This window comes from Ixodes scapularis, unplaced genomic scaffold (assembly GCF_016920785.2).
Source record: "Ixodes scapularis isolate PalLabHiFi unplaced genomic scaffold, ASM1692078v2 PGA_scaffold5__190_contigs__length_132052651, whole genome shotgun sequence".
Lineage (NCBI taxonomy): Eukaryota > Metazoa > Arthropoda > Arachnida > Ixodida > Ixodidae > Ixodes > Ixodes scapularis.
In genome coordinates this window covers 63,626,721-63,639,943 of record NW_024609880.1, presented here as the reverse complement: position 1 = coordinate 63,639,943, position 13,223 = coordinate 63,626,721, and the positions used below count along the sequence as shown (strand labels likewise).

The 13,223-nt window shown below is 49.0% G+C and overlaps 1 protein-coding gene across 1 annotated transcript in view; it reads left to right on the top strand.

Moving 5' to 3' along the window:
* Positions 1–284: 284 nt before the first annotated feature.
* LOC120840909 overlaps positions 285–13,223 on the top strand; it is a 45,036-nt gene continuing 32,097 nt past the window's right edge. Inside the window, exons 1-2 of the mRNA XM_040211682.3 lie at positions 285–368; positions 10,041–10,369. Of these exons, the coding sequence (XP_040067616.1) occupies positions 10,047–10,369 (323 nt within the window). The 5' untranslated portion in view covers positions 285–368; positions 10,041–10,046. The remainder of the gene's footprint in view (positions 369–10,040; positions 10,370–13,223) is intronic.

Sequence of the window (13,223 nt, the reverse complement as noted above, 5' to 3'; positions counted from 1 at the left end):
CTTATGATCGACCCTCTGCTCGAACAGAAAGCTTCAGTTTTGACGTAAAACTGCGTCTTTCTCCGCGCGTGGAAGGGGGTGCAAAGTTGGAAGGTCGATATGACGGAAGTTCGGTCACGGAAGTGACGTGTGCGCCGCCTGCTGCCAAGTGACGTACGCGCTTCCTTTCTTTATCTGCTAGTTTTAACGCGACGCGCTCCTGACTGTTTGAAACGGCGACAGATACCGCTCCGGCAGCCGTGATTCCACAATCTTCGCTTATCGCTCTGGACAGCAGCCAAGTTCGCGTGCTCTGCGGTACGGGCAGTTTTTTGTTGGAGCCGACGCAGCTGTTGCTATAGCAACCCTCGACCTCGGTTGGACTCGACGTAAGTGTGTGAATCGCCTTTTACCACTCTCTCATTTCTTGGGCCACCTAAAGCTACTGGATAATGGGAAAGTAGCGCCAAACTCTCCGTACAGTCGCTGTTTTGGCATATCACATGAGCAATTTCTCTTTGACCTCTCTGTTCTCGGTGAGCCAATCTATATTCTCTGGTGGAGGTTAGCTTTATAGAAACGTTTCTTGTGTACCGTTATCTTGATATCCACATACCGGCGAAAAAAGCGTACATTCTCGTACCGTCACCACATGCGGTGTCGGTGCTTGGAGGCAGTTAAAAATAATTGTCTGGTTTTGCACTACGTAAGAAGAACAATATCATTTTAAGAGATCCGTGGAGATGGCCATGATTGAGAAGTTCATTGCATACGCCGTGCCAAAAAAGTTCATATTGGCGAGGAACACCTTCAGTACGATGATTCTCCATGGCGATTTTGGTGCGGCTGGTTTAGAACGACCCTCTCGAAGCTTTTGAAGATATAAAGGGGCCGAAATGGCGACTTCCATGGCAACGGACACCGATGGTGTGTGTCACGTCGTACACTGTACAATGTCAATAAATATTTCCTCATTAGCCAGTCACTTTGCGATGTTTGGTGTCTCCATGTGTTTGTGTCCGGCTAGCAAGCAGAGAAGGCAATGGCGCTACTTCTCCACGATTCAGTGACTTTAGTGTCACCCACTCGTAGTTCTACAGAAATATATGCAGCATAGAACAGCTATGCACCGGCAATTTTTTTTAAGCCCTTTTTTGTGCGCGTTACGTTGTGTAAAACTTGGGACTTGAGCTACGTGTGCTGCTTAGACACTGCTTCGTCATTGACACTAGAGATGCGTGACACAACGGCGGCAATAACAGTTTTATAAACTCGTTGAAGCGGAGAGATCTCTTTCGCAGTGTTCAAGCAATGGTGTCCGTCACGGTCAGCGCAGACACTCCGAGCAGAAAGAGTGCCTGCTCGTGTGCCATGGAAACAAGACACTTTCCCTTTACAGCTGTGAGTGGCCCGTCGCCCGGTTTCGCGACGGCGTGACCGTAAACGAAAAGTTTCCCCGCTAAATTTGGGGAGAAAATTGGTTGCACGTGACCTGACGTCGCGGGAGCTACAGACGGATTCAGGTTTCCCGCTAAATTTAGCAGAAAGGTTTACGTCACGTGACTTACGCACCAAAAACATTTGCAGACTCGATACGGAACGATCAAGGAGGATGTAAAAAAGTTAGCTGGGTGAAGCATGGGCTGAGTGGGCGGCGGCCATCGTGCCGTGGGCAAGAACCCGCATATCGCCGCAGCTGCGTTCGCGCTTTGCCGCGCGTTTTATGAAGGTAGTGGCGGTTACAAAACAGTGAAAACTACAAACATCGTGTGATAACAATTTATTTGTCGTTTCTTAGCACTCAGTTGGCCTATAATAAGCAGCAAGACAATTAAAAACATAAAAAAATCCCTTAAAAATATCAGATTGATGAGTTAAAGCCAAGCCTTGGTTAAAACTGTCACATTGATGAGTTTATTTTACTGATGGCTGAAGATAACCACCCTTGACAAAAGCACCTTGTTCTGGATCATTTCTCTGTTCTTTTCCTTTGTCATGTGGAGAAAATTCTGACCTTCAGATTCCCTTCAGCCAGCTTCTTACACAAGCTGTAAATATGATTGTCTAGAGGATCGCAGTCTAGGAAGTGTGGTTCCAGTTGCAAGAACCACTTCTTCTCTGGCAATGCACTCAACACTTCTAAGATCAGCTGTTTGGTCCTATGCTGCACCGCTTTGACGGTTTCCCACTCGGCCTGCAAGCGCCGCATGCTCTTCCTCGACAGCTTCCCGCAGCCCGGCGACGTCTTGTGATGGAGAAACAAGTCCACCCCGGTTTTTTTGCCTCACAAGAGGTACAAACTCTTGTGAATGCAGGGCTCCGATACACTCTTGGCATGTTGTAGTTGAAAGAACTTTGCGGACAACAAAGCCGGCAATGTATGGCACCACAGAAGTGACAAAAGGGGACAGGCTTTCAGGACGGTCAATGCGGTGCGTGCAATCGTGGGTTTTTTGCTGCGTGATTGGTGCCCTTCTGGTGTCGGTAAGAGTACTGGTTTGCATCTTCTTCAGGCACAATATTAGATCAAGTCAGGATTGATACCATGTGTTGAGAGCAATTTCCTAAGTTGGAAGACTTCACTTGTGTCTGAATCAACGGTCGTCTGTACGAAGCCATGAACTGCGCAGCCGCAGGGTTCTTGTTAAACCCTCCCCGTCCTCGAATGCACCTGAAGAAATTCTCAGCGTGGTTCTGGGTCAGCTTGAAGAAATACTTTAGGCACTCCTGACCGACAAACTCAGTGGACAGCTTTTCGGTACTTGCAATGCAGATCAGGAAACCGACTTTCTTTAACCCTTCCAAAATAGGACGTCCTGATAGGTCTTTAAGTCCCTTGATGTACGCTCGAGCCCCAGAAAAGAATGCCCTCCTGCATGCTTCATTCTGCTTCCGTGAGGCCGCCTTGTAGGATCTTGCCAACGGGGAGAAGTGTTCGAAAACTTCGATGAATTTTGCTGTTGCTTGTGCACCTTTGAACGGTGGCAGCTTGAGCACTTGCTTGCAGAAGTCTAAAGCGTCAGCCACTGATGTACTCAGTGCTTGAACGGCATACCGCGCTCCTTCATTTCTTGTTTTTCCCATTCAATCTGGACCTTGGTAAGATTGTTTCCAAGCCTCAGATCCTTTTCCCGTTCCAAGGCCTCTAAGACCCCTATATGGGCCCGCTTCACATGTCTTCCTTCAATGTGAACAAGGTGAATGACGGATGCTAAAGAGTTACGGGTTAGCTTTATAATGTCGCAAGCATCCAAAATAATGTGAACGTTCTTGGAGCAGTCAGCCGGGTTCACAAAGCTTGAAGCAAACTGCTCAGAGTTAGGGCAAAGGTCAGTATCCACACATCTTGCCATCGTGAAATTGGACGAGGCCCGTCAGATGTAACAGAGACAACCTCAACCCCTAAAGCAAATTTTTTAATGCACTGTTTGGTCAGCTCAGCTTTCTTCACGCCCGTGAGTGCATCAATTAAGAAGTACCCCCATTGGCATCGCGTTTATACCAACAATCATGTAGACAGACATTTCTGGCTTCAGGTAGACTTTCATCTTCGAATCCAGTTCCACATACCCAACTACCTTGTCACCAAAAATTTCCACGTGTTTTTTTAGACGTAGAAGGTTGACTCAAGTTGGCGAAAGCAGAGGGCGATGGGGAATGCCTTTTTAGCTTGTCCTGCGCAGCGCCTTGGAAACAGCCCATAGACGCTGCTTCCCTTCCCCCCCCCCCCCCCCCCCCCCCCCCCCCCCCCCCCCCCCCCCCCCCCCCGGCTCGCCTCCCGTCGTCCGACGCGCCATCGTTTTGAGGGAAAAACGGCTGCTATTGTGACTGCAGTGTATTCTGTGAAATACATACGTTTCGAAGCACAGCGTCTAGTTGGCGTTTCACCGTACTCTATACGAAGTATCCACTGGCGGCCATAGTTGTGTGCGCGGCTGCTGAGCGCGTGCTGATGGCGAGCTTCCACGGTTCTTTTGCAACGTGCATTCCACACCATCAGTATTGCCGGTCTAGTAGCCTATTAATATGGGCTCGTTCTGAGCGTGCGCTCTAGACAGCACCCACAAATATGGCGCCCAGTGAATACTCCTTATAGAACACACAGTTTTGAAACAAAAATCTAGATTGCGCGGGAGGCGGACTGAAGGGAGTGAACAAGGGTACCCCGCTCAGCGGAAGTTCTACAACCTGCGTAATCTTAGAACCTTGGCCATGTGTAAGTGTGAGCCCGTTCAGAGCATGCGCTGTGAACAGCGCACTGAAATAAGCCCACCCCTACAATTCCCTTCCTCTACAATTAGGGCTGGGTTCTCAGAAAAAAGAAACTAGGCTATTTACGTTTGAAATAGTGTATCCGGCGTGCAAGTTCGTCCGCTCCTTGCGCACCTCATGCGCTTGTTTACACCCCAAACCCGTCCACGTGCGTTTTGTTTACCCCCGACCTCAGCCAATTGCGGCGCGAGCTTTTCTGCTTCGTCATCGCGCGTTCTACGCGTTCTTTCCTTTTGATTGGCGTGCCCATCTTTGCGTTTTGACGCGCCAAATACGCATTTGAGGACACTGCTCACCGTATACGTTCTGATAAAATAGCAAATGACTAAGAGATACTACTTTGAATCGAATAGCGCACAGTCATTCCTATGCGGAGCGGAAGTTTGTCTGCTTCTTGTGCAGGGTATGTGGTGACGTCAGAACGCCGAGCTTTGATTGGCTCGATTGGAAAGATTGTGGGTAGACCTGAAGGCAGAGAACATTGAGGTCTACCCACAATCTTTCCAATCAGAGCCAACCAGAGCTCGGTGTTTTTACGTCACCGCAACCCCTGCGCAAGACGGAGACGAACTTGCGCTCCGTACAGCCTCAGCGCTGCAAAGGGGCGGTATTTGGAGTGTTGATTTCGTGTTAGGGCCATGAATGACGCGACGCTATTTGATTCCAGCCAGGGTTGAGAATAAAACTTGAGACGATTTAAATCGTGATGTAGATCGTACTGCGGTGTGATGATGCATGAATAAGCATTTATTTCAGGAGGGCGGGCTTTCAGACCTAATTGGGGAAAGGGAGACGAGGGAGCGGGAAGGTGCTCAAACTCGGGTCGTCTTCAGGCTGTAGGCTTCAGACGCGATGAATGATGCCGGTCTGTCTGGCGGAGTCTAGAAGACCAAGCAAAGTTGGCCTCGCCTGGTTCGTGTGCGTTGGGGTAACACAGCTCGCGACGGAATCGCTGTCGGTGCGGCTCGTGTGCAACACATTCTTATATCAAGTGCGTAATTTGGGAATGGTGGTTGCGTCATTTTACAATCCGGGCAAGGGATGTGTCTCCCCGGTTCATTCGTTACTGCGTTCATGTGGTTGGGTGTCCGATACTGTGGGGTGACCTCCGTGCGGCCTGTAGTTTCTCTATCGGGATAACACGTTGGGAGTCGGTACAAGTCCGCAATTTATGGATGAGAACTTGGCACGCCAGTGGAAGGTGGTGTTCCAACGATGGTATCTGGGCTCTAGTGAGGGACTTGGATTGGGCTCTACCCACTCCTCGAGTGGGTCGAGTAGCACCCGGGTGCTTCGTGGGGTTGAGTCTGGCATCCCAGGTGCAAGCTCACCCAAGTTTCGCGGAGGCGTGGGCGCGCTCGTTACCCGCGTTGCCATCCATCTGTCCCAAAGTCCATGCAATCGTGGCGTGAACGTCATTTTCGGTCAGGAGCCGTTGGCGCGTGTGCTTGATGGCCGACGACAAGGAGGGAGCCGTTGAGGGTGTCTATGACTTCTTGGCTGTCTGTGTAAAGCCGCACCTTTTTGCTGCGCCCATTAACTAGCTATTGAACCGCTGGACGCATGACTTCGAGTTCCAGCGCGTGTGTATCCCACATCGTTGCATCTATACTTTCCACAAAGGTGGTTCCCGTGTCCGTACGATGGAACGCAACGGCGGCGAGAGCAATCATACCTGTGGGTGCTGTTTGTCTCGTTGCGTTGGTGTATTTCGTTACCGCGACTGCGACCTCACAATGTTAGGATCGTACCAGGTGTCGTCTTCTGTGTCGGCGTCTTCGTTTGCGCGAATTGGGGGCGGTTTCAGTTCCGTGACGATGAATTCGTGCTATGGTGCGTTTAGTGGAATCAAAACGCCCTGGTAATCGATATTAATTTCCGCGTACTGGATTAGTTTGCGTCCGGTTTGTGTGTATTGGCGGCGAAGACGGTGGCTTTTCTCTTGTTGAGCTATGGTTTGCTCGTGGTAGGCAGGCAGGCCTGCGGAGTTCTTCTATTTTGGTGTGTGTCGGGAGTCCAGTAATGACTCAAAGGGTTTCATTATAAAGTATCCAATAGTTTATTCTAACGCTCTCTGAGATGGTGATTAATGGGGCTGATATGTTATCCGGGAGACGAGAACTGTTTGCACGATTCGCCCGGCGAGAAGGTGCCCGCGTCTCCCATACGGTGGCTGATGCGGGGATCTTCCGCCAAGGGTTTGAGAGCTGACCACCAGCTCTCTGCATTCCGTTTACCCCTGATAGGGATGCCCAGGGTGCGAAGTTACTTAGTCTCCTGTCGATGCAGTGGTTGGCCGGCAAACGTTAGGCTGACGTGCTCCTCCGTCTCCGCACTACCGTGCAAAATAAGGAATTGAGTTTTCTTCGGTGAGGCTTGCATGCTCGTGCTGGGAGGAAGTCCGCTATGGCGTCAAATGTGGCTTGGGGGATGCTATACGCTGGGGGTAGACGTCGTGGGTATAGTGTGTGGTCCACAGCGTGATGTCAACCGCGTAGAGCACCACAGGCCCTCGATCGTGTCCAGCTGTCTGGCCAACCGGGACACAAATATGTATGTTGAAAAGTAGCGGGGACAGCGTCGCTATCCCTGTAAAACGTGCCAAGCGTGTTGTTGAAGATTTTGTCTTCGCGGTTTGTCCTGGACCACGGAGCATGTTCCAGCAGGGACCATGGTCCAGCAGGGACCATGGTCCGTACGAAACAGCACCTTTGAATTTCGAAGGTGCGGTTCTCGAGAAAACCCTTTACGAAGTTAACGGCCCGCGTCCCAACTTCGCTCTCCTCTTTCCTCAGGTCGACTCACTGCCAACAGAAAGTCCGGGTTTGTACGCCTCCCTCCTCCGTTGCCGGTTGAGATGTTCTCTTCATGGAGGGAGAGACTATCGTGGGTCCCGATTTGTGATCGAAAACCCGTTTGGGACGGGTGAAAGTAGTCGTCATTCTCTAGATCGTAGCAATGCGCGTGGTGGCCATACGCTCCTCCAGTTTGCACACAGTCGACGTGAGGGAGACCGGACGACGGTGAGAGAGGCGATCTGCTTTCTTGCCAGGTTTGGGATAGGAATATCCACCGAGCCGAAATAAAAAAATTAAAAAAATACCGAAATAATAATATATTTTGGGATAAAAATGAAAGACGTTTACAATCCCCGGTAACGCCGAATTAGAGCGCAGCTCTTGAGGAGGAGGAGGGGTAGGTACGGAGAGGAGGCTATGCCCCTCCTTCTCTCCTGCTCGCCTCCCATTTAGGGGAAAATTTTCCGCTAAATTTAACGGGGAATTTTTTCCGCTAATTTTAGAGGGGAAAATTTTCCGCTAAGTTTAACGGGGAAATTTTTGCCGCTAAATTTAGCGGGGAAATTTTTCCGCTAAATTTAGCGGGGAATATTTTCCGCAAAATTTAGCGGGAAAATATTTCCGCTAAAATTAGTGGGGAAAGATTTCCGCTAAATTTAGCGGGGAATATTTTCCGCTAAATTTAGTGGGGAAATTTTCCCATAATGCACCGCGCGGTTACGCCGACGGCGATGCCGCTCAAGCCGGAAAAGGGCGCCTAAGAGCTGCGCTCTAAAATACTTACCCCATGATTAATACCTTTACGATTTCTATCCAACAGCTGGCATATCGGTTCTTCGCCCACTAGTCATGCTAGTGTAATCGGCCATATCGAGGTCATAATGCTGGCCAGTAGTGCACTTACGTTCCGATGCTCGGACGAACGGGAACTGAGAAGATTCCAGTGATTTATCAGGAGATATTATTTTACATTTTTGCCTATTGAAGTTTGAATTTCCTCAGTTGTACGTTCGTGTTTGCATCCTAGCGCAAGCACACTACTGGTCGGTATTATGGCTTCGACATGGTTAATTACGCCGATACGAACTGACATGCCGGCTAGTGAATAAGAAAAAGAAAAGCTATAGGTTATCATTCTTAGCAGGGTGACGTTTTACAAGAGACCTATAATACCGACACGAGCATAAAAAATTATTTTCTAGTAGTGGCGATGCATAAAAAATTTTAAACTATCTGGAAGTGGTTTGTGATAAGCCACTGCAACACCTTGCAGAATCTAAAAATGAGCCAAATAAAACTGTGCTGTTTGAAACAATCGATCCCGAATTCGCTAGATTTGTTTTAAACAGTTGTTTATTCAAGTGTTTGCAAAGGCCCGTTCACACTTTCGCAACCGAGTACGACCGACAGAGACGAAACCTGTTGAAACCTTTTAAATTTTCTTAGGACGAGGGAACACACTGGCATTCTGACCCAGGAACTCCATTTCACAAGAGCGAAGGTTTAGCGGGATTTCCGAAATCAAATGTGCGTTATACCTATAAGGAAGGCTCGTTTATAACGTTGAGAAAAGTTTTTCGAGCCAAGAAAGAAAGGATAACGCGCGAGAGAAATAGAAAATGTGCCGGACCCCAAGTTTACACTGCTACCCAATAGATGGCGCCAGTATGTCCTCTCGTTGTAAGAGGTTTCAAGGCATCCATTTCTAAGAGGTCGCAAGACAGTGAACGGGCCTTAGTGCTCTCTGTCTCTTATACATATAATATTAAATTTAGACTCAGCAAAAACATAAAATTCTTAGCTTGTTGGAGATGATATCGGGAATAAAAATAATGGAAATTTTTTATTTTTTTCCTTGATAGTGCCTTTCAAAATATCCTACAATTGCGTGGTTGTTACGTAATTTGAGTGTGTCCATTGTTGCTTCTCTTTATTCTGTTTATCTTGCTTTTTCTGTTAATGCTGTAATCTGTATGGTATGTTGATAATTTTCTTTTTATAATGCTGCAAATGCCAATGTGGGGGCCTGTGGCTTTGTCAAGCTGGTCTTGTGACCGCTTTTTCCGCAAGCCTCCAGTATCATGTACTCTGTATTTGATGCAAATAAAATATCAACAACAACAACAACAACAACAATAGGTGCGTACGTAAGAGCTCAAACTTTGATCGAAATAGTAAAAAACGTATTAATATATAACAAATATTTAAACTAATTGACGTTAAAAATATCCACCTTAATAATTTTACAACACACAAAATCAGTGAAGAAATGGCGAGCAATGAAATACATGCGACCACCGGCAAGCGAGAGAAATTCTTGAAAACATAAAATTCTCCAAAGTTGCCCTGCTCATAGGCGTACACGAGCTGAGATAAAAACATTCAGCTGTTTCCTCTACGATTTTGTTTTCGATCACGAACAATCCCATCTCTAACGCCTGAAAAAATAAGTGCTCCTAATAAAATTATGCCCGGCAAACTATGGTCGCGAGACCGAATTACTCGAACTGCGAAAAAACAACCGTTGCACCTCTCGTAAGTGCGACGGTTTTTGTGTGATGTACACATACGTCGGCTTTATTGCCGAAGCCACAGTTGGCGCCCAGCACGCGAGCTAGATTCTATGAAAAGCGTGCTGAATAAAGCTTCGGATGCGTTGGCGTCTGGCCTATTCGTTCTTTTTTTTTAATTTTTTTAGTGGCAAACACGCATCAGATAGAAGGGCGGGTTTACTGCACGCTCGTGTTCTCCTACAGCGGGAACACGTCAGAAAGGTAGGAGCTCATCCGTGTGAAGCCTAGCCTCCACCTCAGCTGGAGAGAGGGATGAATCGGACAAGGTTACAAGAAAGGAATACCGTGGTCTTCTACACATGTGTGCCAAGTCGAAAAGACTCACTGGCTCTGTACGAAGAGTCTGAGTGACAGCTACTGCTGGAGGAAGTCCACAACGCGGAAGTCATCGTGGGTAACGTGCCGGTGATCTCCGCAGCTTCTGATGCACCCGACGCTGGTGGGGATCCTGCTGGTGCTCGGGTACTACTGCCTCCAGGAGTACGTTGCCAGCGATGCCTCGGAAGAGTTTAAGCATGGGCGGCTGTCTTCGGGAGAACTCAAGATGGCCGGTGACATCCGGTCCAGGCTGGGCAACGGGTCTGCCTGGAAGAGGACCCACCAGGACCTGTACGTGTGCACGGCATACCTGGACGACAGGACCAGGCCGGCGCTGGTTCGCTTTGTGGGCGTCGCCAACGCATCGGGTCACGGCTACAGTGCCCGGCGGAGGTTCTTCCCGTCTTTCGAGTGCGTTTTCGCTTACAGGTGAGGCTCCGCGTACCACGTGCAGGTCAACGTTGAGAATAGGAGGTGATGGCACTTTTCTGACGTCGCGTCCCATGTGGTGCCGCTGACTGCGACGCATGGTACCGCCTCAGAGATAGCGCTGGCGGCTGATGAGCGTCTGCTACACATTCCGAAACTGGAGATACCGCCCGCGGCGTTGCGCCGCATTTCGCCGTGTGAGCGCACCTTGCTTTATAACCAGTTCAGCTTATCGCTCAGTTGAGCTGCCGTGACTTCTTGCTTTATAGGTGCCATGTCAGTAAGCGCTATCTCCGAGGCGGTACCACGTGCCCGATTCCGAGTTAGGCGCTGCGCCACCGAAGAGCGTGAAAGCGCACACGTTGGCAGGCACAGAAGGATGCGCATGCGCTTTTCTGTTATCTCGAAACCAGGCGACCCGCTGGCAGATGGCAGAGCAATGTGTTTCAGTCGCAGCTCGCACGTCCTGGGGACTTTTGTCCCCGACTGTACAGGGTGTCACGAAAGAAAATTTACACAGTCTTTTTTACCGCAAAAATAAACTAGGCATCGTCGAACGCTCATACTCCGCCCAAAGGTAGCTCTAGAGGTCACAACCAGATGCCAAAGTTTCAACCCGATCCGATAGCTTAATCAAAAGTTATAAGTGATTATCTGAAAATTTCAATGGGAAAATGGCGGCCGACGGAGTTTTCGAACACATGGGGCTCTATGGCACCAGAAACCGAAAACAGGCAAAAATGGGCTCCATTTTCCCATTGAACTTTTCAGAAAATCACTTATAACTTTTGATTAAGTTATCGGATCGGGCTGAAACTTTGGCACCTGGTTGTGACCTCTAGCTCTACCTTTGGGCGGAGAATGAGCGTTCGGCGATGCCTAGTTTCTTTTTGCCGTAAAAAAGACCGTGTAAATTTTCTTTTGTGACACCCTGTACATGCACCTCGTGTCGGTATATTCCGATACAAGAAGGACAACGGGCGAAAAGGCGATGCGGACAGAGACTCGAAGGCGGTCGACGCTTTCGTTTTGACCTTTGCATCGCTTATCATCCCGGGTGAAAAATGCTGAGTCACTGAGCTGTGGACGCATGCGTAGCGTCTCACATACCGCACAGCGGAGCAACAGGACAGGCTCAGAAGGTGTTTCACAGCCCAGCAGACAAAGATGATAGCGCGCAGAAGGCGATTTTTTTTTTTTTTTAAAGGCCCGATGGAGCCGACCAGGCAGCGTCAAAAAGGACATCGTCACCGAGCCCGTTGTTTTGCAAAGGTCGCTATCACCGACTTAAACCAGTCACCCACAGTGAATGCAACGCAATCCTGCTCATATCTTTTTTTTGCGGGATTGGTTTATTATGGTGTTTGCTAAACGCACAAAGGCCACGAGTGGTCGTGGCGATGCGTTTTTTGCGCTGCTTGGTTTAGACCAACGTTACTAAAACACTCAGTTGGGAAACTGTCATAGAGACTGCTCTGATAAAGTGGCCCCGATCTGTCCTCAACAACCGAGCTAATGGCGAACACAACGCCGCCATTTCTCCCGCAGCGGCCACTCGAGGAACTGCACATGACTCATATTATGGCTTTAATCGGCCATTGTGGCGCCGAAACAGATACAACGGAAGAGGTTACAGGGGTGCCACCCCCGTCTCCCGAGCAAACGCGCCGCGATTACTACCGAAGTTAAAATGCACCTAGGTCGGGACGCGCTACCTGAAAGCACCGCTGAGGCGTGGTTGTATAAAAACAATATTAATTGTGCCGCAGAACCCTGGAAACTAAAGATTTTAAAAACATCACGTGCCCATCATTTTGTACTAAACTCCAGTAAATTCCATACAAAAAGAGTCTTTTCCGTTTGTTTTTACGCAAAAACATGCTTTCTAAAATCGCAAGGTGACCTGCAGAGTACAGACAGATGATAAAGAGTGGCGCTGTTGTCGTATTTAGCTCGGTTTTGGTGGACGCCAGCGGCCCAGGTTTCGACGGCGAGTTTCCCAACTGAGCGTTTTAGTAACGTTGTTTTAGACCATTCCATTTAGTGCTCTAAGGGCGGGGCCATTTTGTGCCACCGCAGCGTCCTCTCCACACAATCGGGAAGTTCAGCAGGTTTGGCTGGGTAAAACGAGAGACAGGGCACCCGCCCGACTTCGCTAGCTGCATACGACAAACCGGGAGGTATCCGTTCTTTATCTTTGGGCTATACCCGAACATCGAAGGCTCGCTCGTAGCTGCCGCTGTGAAGTGGTTCGCGTATTTAGAGCTCTGTTGCTTTATTTCAGTAAATGGACAACTAGCGAATCTTTGTTCCGTTACTTTAATGACAGTGGAGTCAGCCGGCAGTACTACCCCCAGCCACTGCGCCTATTGCGTCAGGAGAGCACGTTTTTATTTATTATTCCAGGCTTCCACTCACTGTCGCTAGAGCCACTCTATATGGCAGCGTAGCTGCCAGAGTAGCCACACGACGCAAAATTATCTAGATACACGACGTCAGAAGCGCCTATAGTGATCTCCATTTTGGGCCTGGGAGGTTTCTATGGTAACCACTGATCTCAATGACAATTGCTGGATCGCGCTTGCCGCTCCCGCAAGTGAAGCCCGGTGGCTTCAGTTGCGCTGCAGCGAACAAGCGGGGAAGCGCGATCCAGCAATTGTCATAGAGATCAGTGATGGTAACCGTACTGCTAGCGACGCCCAACGGCAACCTTTATCTAGTTGATATCTCCATTCGTTAATTGAAAAGTGGTAAAAGACCTAAAATAGGCTTTGCATGGCGGTACGGCACGGGTCTCTGGAGGAGCGCTGTCTGTTTCTTTTGTGAAATGAGACGATTTGCAGCGTTCACGGAC